Consider the following 12309-nt stretch of genomic DNA (forward strand, 5'->3'; position numbering starts at 1 on the left):
AGAGCCGCCCTCCGTGTGGTGACTGCGTCGTTCAACATGCAGCAGGAACCACTCTGATGGTCCACTCCCCCAGTCACAAACTCCCACCTCCGGCTTGACAGGGTTTGCTGTGATATTAAGAATAAGGGGATTGGCCATTTAGGACTGAGGTGAGGAAATACTTTTTCACCCAGAGAGTTGTGAATCTGTGGAATTCTCTGCCACAGAGGGCAGTGGAGGCCAATTCACTGGATATTTTCAAGACAGTTAGATATGGCTCTGTGGGCTAACGGAATCAAGGGATGTGGGGAAAAAGCAGGAACGGGGTATTGATTCTAGATGATCAGCCATGATCACATGGAATAGTGGTGCTAGCTCGAAGGGCCAAGTGGCCTACTCCTGCACCTATTTTGAATGTTTCTGTGATATTTAGTGCCCTGGCCACTGTGGTGCTGTGAGGGAGGGAGAGGGAATGGGGGGAGGGTTTACTTCGCGTTGATCTTGTGCAGTCAGGGGTGACATCCTTTAATGCGGGGCTGCAGATGTTCCTAGTCACACTCCTCGGCAGACTTTATTTGGCTTAAACTGCAGGGAGGCTCTGCGTGGGACTCGGATGTGGAATTAGCTCTGTGCATGTTTTGTTTCAGTGAGAGACAGCCGTTAATTATCTCGGCTGTCACACTGTGTGTGCGACGGAGGTTTGGCTGAGCAACACGGGACGCCAGCAGGCGGATGTCAGTAACAGCGGCGTGCCCAGTCACAGGGCATAGTCTGCTCACTGGGCACAGCCTACACAGAGGGCACTGCCTAGACACAGGGCACTGCCTTGACACACATCGCATGGCCTAGGCAGAGGGTACGGTCTGGACACACAGCTCACGGCCTAGACACACAGGGCACAGCCTAGACACACAGGGCACGGCTAGACACACAGGGCACAGCCTTGACACACAGGGCATGGCCTAGACATAGGGTACAGTCTAGACACACAGGGCACAGCCTAGACACACAGGGCACGGCCTAGACAGAGGGTACAGTCTAGACACACAGGGCACAGCCTAGACACACAGGGCACGGCTAGACACACAGGGCACGGCTAGACACACGGCATGTCCTAGGCAGAGGGTACGGTCTGGACACACAGGGCGTGGCCTAGACACTGGGTACGCACTATACAGAAGGTAGGGCAACCCAATGGACACAGCCTAGACAGATCATGGCCGACACCGAGGGCAGCCTACCCACAGGTGTGTGGTCCACACACAGGGCACGGCCTACATGGGCAGCACAGACGACATGGTGAATCTAGGCAGCGTGGCCTATCCATTGGGCATGGCCAACTAAGGACACACAGCACACGCTCTTCCCACATGGCCTAGTCTGCCCAGACGGCACAGTGTTCCCAGAGAAGACTGCATTCCGTGGCTGACGATGACCTATTCTTATGTTCAGCTTGTCAGGCTGAGTGCAGCCCCCATAACCTTCCACCAAACTGAATCCAAAGGTGACAACTTGGGTAAAGGGGGCTGGATCGGTGGCTGAGCTTCACGTTGCTGCCCAACTAATTGCCCACTCATTAATTTTGCTGCACTTTGAGCCTTGAATGTCGGATGGCACACTAGCGCAGCGGTAGAGTTGCGCCAGAGACCCGAGTTTGATCCTGACTACGGGTGCTGTCCGTACGGAGTTTGCACGTTCTTCCTGTGACCGCTTGGGGTTTCTACAGGTGCTCCAGTTTCCTCCCACACTACAAAGACGTGCAGGTTTGCGTGTTAATTGGCTTCAGTCAATTGTAAATTGTCCCTAGTGTGTAGGATAGTGTTAGTGTAAAGGGTGATTGCTGGTCGGCACGGACTCGGTGGGCCGAAGGGCCTGCTTCTGTGTTGTATCTCTAAACTAAACTAAACTAAAGGGGGATGGAGGAGCTTAATGTTGCATGCTTGCATGGATTTACACAGATCCAGGCCATTCTGCCCATCCAGTCCATGTCAGTGTTTATGCTTCACCATTCTGCACAAGGGGAACAGAGAGGGTGAATGCACATATTTTACCCAGGGTAGGGACAATCGAGAACCAGGCGACATAGGTTTAAGGTGAGAAGGGAAAGATGTAATATGACATAAAGGGCACATTTTTCACACAGAGGGTGGTGGGCAAATGAAACAAGCTGCCAGAGGAGGTATTTGGGACAGGTACTATAACTACGCTTGAGCAGCTTACATCCCAGCGGTATGAACATTGACTTCTCTAACTTCTAGTAATCCTTGCTTCTCTCTCCATCCCTCCCCCTTCCCAGTTCTCCGACCACTTACTGTCTCTGACTACATTTTATCTCTAAGAAGGAACTGCAGATGCTGGAAAATCGAAGGTAGACAAAAATGCTGGAGAAACTCAGCGTGTGCGGCAGCATCTATGTAGCGAAGGAAAGCGAACAGACATTTTATCTGTTTGCTTTGTTGTTACAATGTCCCAGCTAACAATGATCTACTCTACATTTTCCTTGATCCTCGTTCCCTTTGCCTTTTTTTCACACCTTACACTCCCTTATCTATCTATCTCCCTCTCCCCTTACGTCAGTCTGAAGTAGGGTCTCGACCCGAAATGTCACCCATTCCTTCTCTCCAGAGATGCTAACTGAGTTACTCCAGCATTTTGTGTCTAACTTCGGTTTAAACCAGCATATGCAGTTCTTTCATACACAGGCACTATAACTACATTTAAAAAGATATTTGATGAGGTACATAGAATTTCAACTGTAAATTCTTAATGCAAGTAAGAATTTCATTGTTCCGATCGGGACATACAACAATAAAACACTCTTGACTCTTGATATGAAAGGTTTAGAGAGATATGGGCCAAATACGGTCAGGTGCGACTAGTGTAGATGTGTGTGTGTGTGTGTATATGTATGTATGTGTGTGTATATTTGTGTGTTTGTGTATATGTGAATGTATATATATATATATATGTTTGTGTATATTTGTGTATGTGTGTGTTTGTATAAATATTTGTGTGTATATGTATGTGTGTGTATATATGTGTGTGTGTGTGCATATGTGTGTGTATATATGTGTGAAAATGTGTGTGTGTATATGTGTGTGTATATTTGTGCGTGTGTGTGTGTATATATGTATGTGTGTGTATGTGTGTGTGCATATATGTGTGTCTGTTTATATGTATGTGTGTGTGTGTATATATATGTGTGTGTGTGTATATATATAAATATATGTGTGTGTGTATATATATATGTGTGTGTGTGTATATATGTGTGTGTGTATATGTATGTGTGCATATATATATATAAATATATATGTGTGTGTGTGTGTGTGTATATATATGTGTGTGTTTGTGTGTGTGTATATATATATATGTGTGTGTGTGTGTGTATATATATATGTGTGTGTTTGTGTGTGTGTGTGTGTGTATATATGTGTGTGTGTGTGTGTGTGTGTGTATATATATGTGTGTGTGTGTATGTGTGTGTGTGTGTATATATGTGTGTGTGTGTGTGTGTGTGTATATATGTGTGTGTGTATATATATATATGTGTGTGTGTGTGTGTGTGTGTGTGTGTGTGTGTGTGTGTGTGTGTATATATATATATGAGTGTGTGTGTGTGTATATATGTATATAGTTCACAGTGTATGTGATGGTTATAGACCTGAAATATCACCTATCCATGTTTTCCAGACATGGTGCCTGACCCACTGAGTTACTGCAGCACATTGTGCCTTTCTTTGTAATCCAGCACCTGCACTTCTCAGGGTCTAAGTGTCCTGTGTCCTTCTCCTCACAGACCTGCTGAGGGTTCGGCAAGAAGCTGCCAACGCCATCCGCACGTCCGCTGCCATGGAGGCTCACATTCCGTCATCCAGCAGCTCGTCGAGTCAGAGGAGGAAGCAGGGACTCCCCCAGCACAGGGACGCACATTTTAACGAGAGGTCAGTGTGGGCATCGCTGCGGCAATCTGACATGGGACACTCACTCCCATCTTGTGTGAAACGATTGGCAATGTGTTGGTATTGGTGTATGATTATCTCGTGTACCAAGATATAGTAAAACGAGTTGTTTGTGCGTTCTTCAGTCAAATCATACGACACATGATTACTATCAGGCCACGCACAAGTACAACAGTCCGTGCAAAGAGTAAAATACCAGCGTGCAGAATTTATAGTTACAACATCATAGCATTCAGTTGTATAGGAAGTGCAAGGTCTGCAATGAGGTAGGTTGGAAGATTGAGACTAAACCCTGAGCTTACGGGAGGACTGTTCAGAAGTCTGATAGCAGCGGGGAAGAAGCTGTTCCTGAATCTGGTGGTTTGTGCTTTCAAGCTTTTGTATTCCTGCCCAACGGGAGAGGAAGTTCAAGTGAGTTTATTGTCATGTGTCCCTGTATAGGACAATGAAATTCTTGCTTTGCTTCAGCACACAGAACATAGTAGGCATTTACTACAAAACAGATAAGTGTGTCCATATACCATAATATAAATATATACGCACATGAATAAATAAACTGATAAAGTGCTAATAACAGATTGAGTTGGATGATCAGCCATGATCATATTGAATGGCGGTGCAGGCTCGAAGGGCCGAATGGCCTACTTTCTATGCACCTATTTTCAATGTTTCTATAATGGGTTATTAATAATCAGAGTTTTGTCTGAGCCAGGTTTAATAGCCTGATGGCTGTGGGGAAGTAGCTATTCCTGAACCTGGTTGTTGCAGTCTTCAGGCTCATGTACCTTCTACCTGAAGGTAGCAGGGAGATGAGTGTGTGGCCAGGATGGTGTGGGTCTTTGATGATACGGCGATGATGATTGAGAGGAGGGAAATGACTGGGGTGTGAGTGGTACTTGATTACGTTGGCCGCTTTCCCGAGGCAGAGTGGTGTAGAAGAAGGTAGACACAAAAAGCTGGAGTAACTCAGTGGGACAGGCAGCATCTCTGGAGAGAAAGAATGGGTGACGTTTCGGGTCGAGACACTTCTTCAGACTTCAGGTCACCCATTCCTTCTGTCCAGAGATGCTGCCTGCCCCACTGAGTTACTCTAGCTATTTGTGTCTCTTCGGTTTAAACCAGCATCTGCAGTTTCTTCCTGCACTGTGAAAAACGTTGTGCTATCCAGATGTGCTATCCAGGCACATCATCCCATACCCAAGAGAGAAAATCATCAGATTGTGGAATATAGTGTTGCAGCTCCAGGGAAAGTACAGACCAAAAAAAAAAATCTACAAACCTGCACGTTTTTGGAGTGTGGGAGGAAACCGGAGCACCCGGAGAAAACCCACGCGGTCACAGAGAGAACATACTGTACAAACTCTGTACAGACAGCACCCATAGTCAGGATCTATTCAGGTCTATGGCACAGTAAGGCAGCAACTGTTATTGCAATGCACCCCATAGATGGTACACCCTTCTGCTGTTGTCCAGCAGTAGTGAAGTGTTTCTAACCTGAAAACGATTTTTAGATAATTATCATCCAAGGAGCATTTTCCTCTTTCTTTTTACATGAATGATTTACTCCGCACTTACCTGTGTTGAAGATTACCTGCAGATCACACAATTTCGGTGCCTGGTGGGTCATTGGTTGTATTACTGTGTTTATCACAGGAACATCCATTTAAAAGAGATTTAGACAGGTACATGGATAGGAACGGTTTGGAGTGCTGGAGGCTGAGGAGTGATCTTATAGAGGCCAGGAGATAGGATGAATGCAAAGTCTTTTACCCAGAGTAGGGGAATCCAGAATCGGACAACATAGGTTTAAGGCAAAGAGGGGAAAAGTTTAATTGGAAGTTATGGGGCAACGTTCTCATACAGAGGGTGGTGGATATATGGAACGAGCTGCCAAAGGAGGTAGTTGAGGCTAGTACTATAACAACATTCGAAAGACATTTGGACAGGTCAATGGATATTAAAGAGTTAGAGGGATATGGGGCAAACGTGGGCAGCTGGGATTAGTGTAGATGGGGCATGTGGCTCATCATTGAGCTGAATGAACTGTTTCTGTGCTTGCATGACTGTCCATTAATGCAAAGAGCCAATTTTACCTCACCTGCTGGGATGTTTAATTTATTAAATCTGAATCAAAGTAAGCGATGAACATGAAACAGCCAGCTTGTGGTAAGACGAAGCCGTCAGCCACGTTCCAGTTTTATTCTGGCTTTACGTACCATTGTGTGTCACGTTTAAGTGTCCTCTGGGATGGGCTAGCTTGAGGGGGCAGTCAGGGATGGGCATCACATTAGGGCAGCATAGCTACACAACTCCAGCCAGCCCAGGTTCGATCCTGACCTCGGGTGCTGTCTGTGTGGAGTTTGCATGTGCTTACTGTGACGGTGTGGGTCTCCGTCAGGCGCTCCAGTTTCCTCCCACAACCATAGGACACAGGAGCAATTTTAGGCTATTTGGCCCATCTGGTCTGCTCCACCACTTGATCGAGTCTTTCTATTTTTCTCTCTCAATCTCCTGCCTTCTCCCTGCAGCCTTTGATACCCCTTACTAATCCGAAAAACTAGCAACCTCTGCTTTAAAAATACCCAATGACTTGACTTCCACAGCTGCCTGTGGCAGTGAATTCTGTGTGGGAGGAAATCAAAGCGCCTGGTATAATCCCACGCAGGTCACGGGGAGGACGTGCAAACTCCGTACAGACAGCGCCCGTGGTCAGGATCGAACCCGGGTCTCCTGCGCTGTAAGGCAGCAACTCTACCGCTGCGCCACTGTGCCATGCGGCTCATTGGGAGTTGGTGGGAAAGGGTTAAGAGAGCAGTAACGTGTGTTTTTACAGTTAGTGCCGGAAAACAGCCCGAGGGAGTTTGCGGGCGAGTAATCGAATGAACGAATTGACCCCAAGCAGGAGCAGGATGTACTCAGGGTAGATAAGCCACAGCTCGGTGAAAGGGGGGCTCAGAGGAGAAGGATAAAGAGAGAGAGCGCGAGAGAGAGGTGGGGGATTTAGGCAGAGACTCCGGGAGCCTGGGCAGCTGAAGACTGACAGAATAAATGATGTGTGAATTATGTGCCAAGACGGAGCAGTATTATATTTCCTTAAATTAGCAACAGAAGTTGTGAGCCGTTGCCTGGAGATGAAAGCCCTCCACTCTGATACAACAAAAGCCCTTTTGCCACCTTCCATCGTCAGAAGCTTTTTCCTGTTGCCTTTTTAGCATTCTTTAGTTCCCTTTTATTTTCTTTAGAACTACACAGCGCAGGAGCAGGCCCTTCGGCCCACAAAGTTCCATGCCCAACATAGTACCAAGTTAAACCAATCTCCTCGGCCCGCACATGATCCATATCCCTCAATTCTCTGCCACACACAGAAGGCAGTGGAGGCCAAGTCACTGGATGTATTCAAGAGAGAGTTAGATATAATTCTCAGGGCTAACGGAATCAAGGGATATGGGGAGAAGGCAGGAACAGGATACTGGATGATCAGCCATGATCATCATGAATGGCGGTGCTGGCACGAAGGGCCGAGTGGTCTACTCCTGCACCGATTGTCTATGTTTCTATTCCCTGTAGATCCATGCGTCTGTCTAAACACCGCTATCGTATCTGCCTCCACCATCACCCCTGACTGCACATCCCAGGCCCCCACCACTCCTCTCTACATAATAAACCTCTCCTATCAACTTTGCCAATCTCACGTTCAATCTCAGTCCTCCAGACTTGGTCATTTTCACCCTGGGACAAAGGTTCTGACTGTCTACCCTATCTATGCCTGCCACCATTTAAAATACTGCTGCCAGGTCTTCCTTCAAGCTCCAGAGAGAACACCGTACTTATTTTTCCCCCAAAAAAAATCCAGCAGTAATAGAGTTGCTGCCTTACAGCGCCAGAGACCCTGGTTCGATCCTGACTATGTCTGTAAGGAGTTTGCATGTTCTCCTTGTGACCATGTGGGTTTTTCTCTGGGTGCTCCGGTTTCCTCCCACACTCCAAAGACGTGCAGGTTTGTAGGTTAATTATTAATTGGCTGTGATAAAAAAATTGCAAATTGTTCCTAGTGTGTAAGATTATGTTAGTGTACAGGGCGATCGCTGGTCCGCATGGACTCGGTGGACCGAGGGGCCTGTTTCCGTGCAATATCTCTAAACTAAACTAAAGACTGAAGAAGGATCTTGATCTGGAACGTCACCTATCCCTTTTTGTCCAGAGATGCTGCCTGATCCGCTGAGTTACTCCAGCATTTTGTGCCTAAAGTTATCTAAATCCCTGATTTGCACTCTCTGCTTGTTGATCACGAGGGGGCAAGACTATCCATCCTCTTTAGTTACTTTAAACTTTACTTTAGGCTTTAGAGAAACAACGCAGAAACAGGCCCTTTGGCCCGCCGAGTCCGCCCTAACCAGTCATCCCCGTACACTAACACTATCCTCCGCTTTAAGGACGATTTGCAATGTTACAGAAGTCAATTAACCTACAAACTTTCACGTCCTTGGAGTGTGGGAGGAAACCAGAGCCCCTGGAGAAAACCCACGCGGACACAGGGAGAACGTACAAGCTCCATGCAGACAGCACCCGTAGTCAGGATTAAACCCTGGTCTCTGGCGCTGTGATGCAGCAACTATTCTGCCGCACCACCGTGCCGCCCCAAACATTGAGTTGGCTGGCTCGAAGAAATCTGTGCTGGCTTGCGTACACCGAGCACACAATGCCCTTTGGTGTAACTTGTACTCTGAGTCAACAACCAGATCCTTTGACTTAATGGGGTTGCACAGAGGTGGGGTGTGTGGTGTGGTATTATCCAGAGCAATATATCACAGGTGTGTGTACAAGGCTACCTGCTAGATGACTTCATTAGGTGATTCATCATAACAGGGCAGGTTCACAGATGACAATCTACAGCTGCGGCTAAAACTCAGATCATGGTAAAGCAGGCGTACAGTATACTCGCCGTCATTGGGCCAGGCATTGAGTAGAAGAGTCAGTAAGTCATGATTCAGCTTCACAGGGCATTGGTTAGGCTGCAGTTTGAGTCATACAGTGTGGAAACAGACCCAACTTGCCCACAACGACCAACATGCCGCATCTGCACCAGTCCCACTTGCCTGCGTTTGGCCCACCCCCCTCCAAACCTCGTCCTTTCCACGGACCTGTCTAAATGCTTCTCAAACGTTGAAGTGCAGTTCTGGCTGCCCCATTACAGGAAGGGACGGGGTTGCTTTGAAGAGGGTGCGGAGGAGGTTTACAAGAATGCGGACACAAGGAACTGCAGATGGATGGTTCAGCACAGAGTGTTGGGGTAGCTCAGTGGGTCAGGCATCATCCCTGGAGAACATGGATAGGTGACCCCATCGGTCTGAGACGTGAGTTTCCTTGTTCTCCAGCGATGTTCCCTGACCCGCTGAGTTACATAGAAACATAGAAAATAGGTGCAGGAGGAGGCCATTCGGCCCTTCGAACCAGCACCGCCATTCATTGTGATCATGGCTGATCGTCCCCTATCAATAACCCGTGCCTGCCTTCTCCCCATATCCCTTGACTCTACTAGCCCCTAGAGTTCTATCTAACTCTCTCTTAAATCCATCCAGTGATTTGGCCTCCACTGCCCTCTGTGGCAGGGAATTCCATAAATTCACAACTCTCTGGGTGAAAACTTTTTTTCTCACCTCAGTCTTAAATGACCTCCCCTTTATTCTATTCTAAGTTACTTCAACATCTTGTGTCTCTTTTGTTAACTAGAATGCTGCGTGGATCAGTACGCATTAGCAGGAAGGAGAGGTTGAAGAAACCTGGATCGTTTTCTCTGCAACTACAGAGGTTGAGGGCTCACCCGATACCAGTATTTAAAACTATGAGAGGCAGAGATATGGCAGACAGTGGGAATCTACCCCCCAGGGTAGAAATAGCAGAGACTAGAGGGAATAGCTTTAAGGTGAGAAGGGTAAGGTTTAAAGGAGGACGTTTTGTTTACACGGAGAGTGGTGGGTGCCTGGGATCACCCAGAGAAAACCCACGCGGGCACAGTGTGAACGTGCAAACTCCGCACACACAGCACCTGAGGTCAGGATCGAACCAGGTCTCTGGTGTGTTGAGGCAACAACTCCACTAACTGCACCACTGTGGCACTGACCAGGGCTGGGGACTTCCTACCCTTTGGATGGTTCCATGCCCCCTGATATCTCCCTTGTTATGTTGGAAAGACAGTCTGAAGAAGGGCCACGACCCAAAGCGTCACCCATTCCTTGTCTCCACAGATGCTGCCTGACCCGCTGAGTTACTCCAGCATTTTGTGTCTATCTTCGGTGTAAACCAGCTTCTGCACTTCCTTCCTACACATCTCCCTCGTTATACCAGGACAGATCGGAAGAATTGTCCACGACCCAAAACAGTAACTGGTTGCATAGGAAAGAATGGTTTACACCGAAGGTAGACACAAAATGCTGTGGGAACTCATCGGGACAGGCAGCGTCTCTGGAGGGAAGGAATGGGTGACGTTTCAGGTCGAGACCCTTCTTCAGACACGCTGATTCCAGATAGTTTCTCTGTTGTCAGGCACTGTTTGACTATCTGAGTCCTCTCAGCATTTCCAGTCAGACGGAGCTGTGATTTATCATCCACAGACAGATGGTACATCAGGAGATAGCTGCTCCCCTGCTGAACCGACCAGCATGTCAGCCTTGGCAGCTCTTCCTGATTCTTTCTTAACATCTCTTTTTTGGGCTTGAATTTAACGTTGAGCAGAGCGTGGGGGGGGGGGGGGGGGGTGGGGGGGGGGGGGGGGACTGGGGGAGAGAAAAATCGCTGCACCAAAGATGCGGGGGAAATCTGAAATGAAAACAGAAAGGTCAGGCAGCATGTGGAGAAAGTCAATGTTTCAACATGATGAGGAGGCCATTCGGCCATTCAACTTGTTCCATCATGATGAAAGATGTTGTCAAGCTGGAAAGGGTGCAGAGAGGATTTACGAGGATGTTGCCAGGACTCGAGGGCCTGAGCTATAGGGAGGGGTTGAGCAGGCTGGGACTCTATTCCATGGAGCGCAGGAGGATGAGGGGTGATCTTATAGAGGTGTACAACATCTCTTGCACAGAGTAGGGGAATCGAGGACCAGAGGACATAGGTTTAACGTGAGGGGGAAAAGATTTAATAGGAACTTTTAGGGGCAACTTTTTCACACAAAGGGTGGTGGGTGTATGGAACGAGCTGCCAGAGGAGGCAATTGAGTCAGGGACTATCATAACGTTTGAGAAACGTATAAACAGGTACATGGATAGGACAGGTTTGGAGGGATATGGGCCAAACGCAGGCAGGCGGGACTCATGTAGATAGGACATGTTGTCTGGTGTGGGCAAGTTGGGCCAAAGGGCCTGTTTCCACACTGTATGACTTTATGACACTATCATTCAATCAGGGGCGGAAATCGCTATCAAAACATGGGGGGGGAGACACGATTTCTTGGTGTCGCGCACACACACAAGCCATGGGCCGTGTGGACGGTAACATTGGGAGCTGACCTGGTTGGTGACTGACTCCGAACTCCAGCAACAGCAGCTTTGTCTGCCCCGAATCGTGGAGCTTCAATCGGCCACGATCGCGGGGCCTTTCATCGCCCGATGCGGCTTAATACTGGCCGCGGGATCATCCATCCCCTGGCGAGGGCTTCAACATCGTGAACCGCGATCGCCTCGACGCTGCAATTTGACCGCGGGGTGGTGGAAGATCCCACGGCCGAATTTGATGAAAGGCCCCGCGAACGGGCCGATTCAAGCGCTGACGATCTGCTCCACCAGGACGTCTCCCTCCTCCAATCACCGAGCTCTATCCTCAGTCCCACCCCCCTGCGTCTGCCTCTGACCGACACCTCCCTCCTCCAATCATCACGCTGAATCATCATCTCCCGCCCTCCCCCCCCATCCATCGCCTGCTGACGACGCCTCTCTCGTCCAATCGGCGCCCTCGATCACCAGTCCCACCCCCACTGTCTCGCGGAAAGCCGAGATTTCTTTTCCACCGAAATTAAAAAATCCGGATTACAAAACATGGGGGCGATTGTCCCCCACCTCTCAAAACATGAGGGGGACGCCCCCCCCCCCCCCCCCCCCATCTCCTCCCAGGATTTCCGCCCATGCATTCAATTAACTTATGGTTATAGTCGTAGAGTCATACTGCATGGATTGTAGCAGGGGGGAGATACGTGGATGAGAGGTGGGGGTGGGACAAAGCCTGGTGAGCGATAAGTGGATACAGGCAAGGGGGGTTTGATGGGCAGATGGTTGGACAAAGGCCGGAGATGAAAAGACAAAAGGCTGCGAGATAAGGAGCGCGGAGGCGTGAAATGTGAAGCCAGAGGAAAGGATGGGGGGCCATGGATAGGTGACGC

At 48.5% G+C, this 12309-nt stretch overlaps 1 protein-coding gene across 8 annotated transcripts in view; it reads left to right on the forward strand.

The window, feature by feature from the left end:
* Positions 1-12309, forward strand: part of samd11 (sterile alpha motif domain containing 11) — a 244144-nt gene that overhangs the window by 178605 nt on the left and 53230 nt on the right. For all 8 annotated transcript variants that reach the window (XM_033048526.1, XM_033048527.1, XM_033048520.1 and 5 more), the window contains exon 8: positions 3776-3920. In XM_033048526.1, the coding sequence (XP_032904417.1) occupies positions 3776-3920 (145 nt within the window). The remainder of the gene's footprint in view (positions 1-3775; positions 3921-12309) is intronic.

Source organism: Amblyraja radiata, chromosome 31 (genome assembly GCF_010909765.2).
Source record: "Amblyraja radiata isolate CabotCenter1 chromosome 31, sAmbRad1.1.pri, whole genome shotgun sequence".
NCBI classification, from domain to species: Eukaryota; Metazoa; Chordata; class Chondrichthyes; order Rajiformes; family Rajidae; genus Amblyraja; species Amblyraja radiata.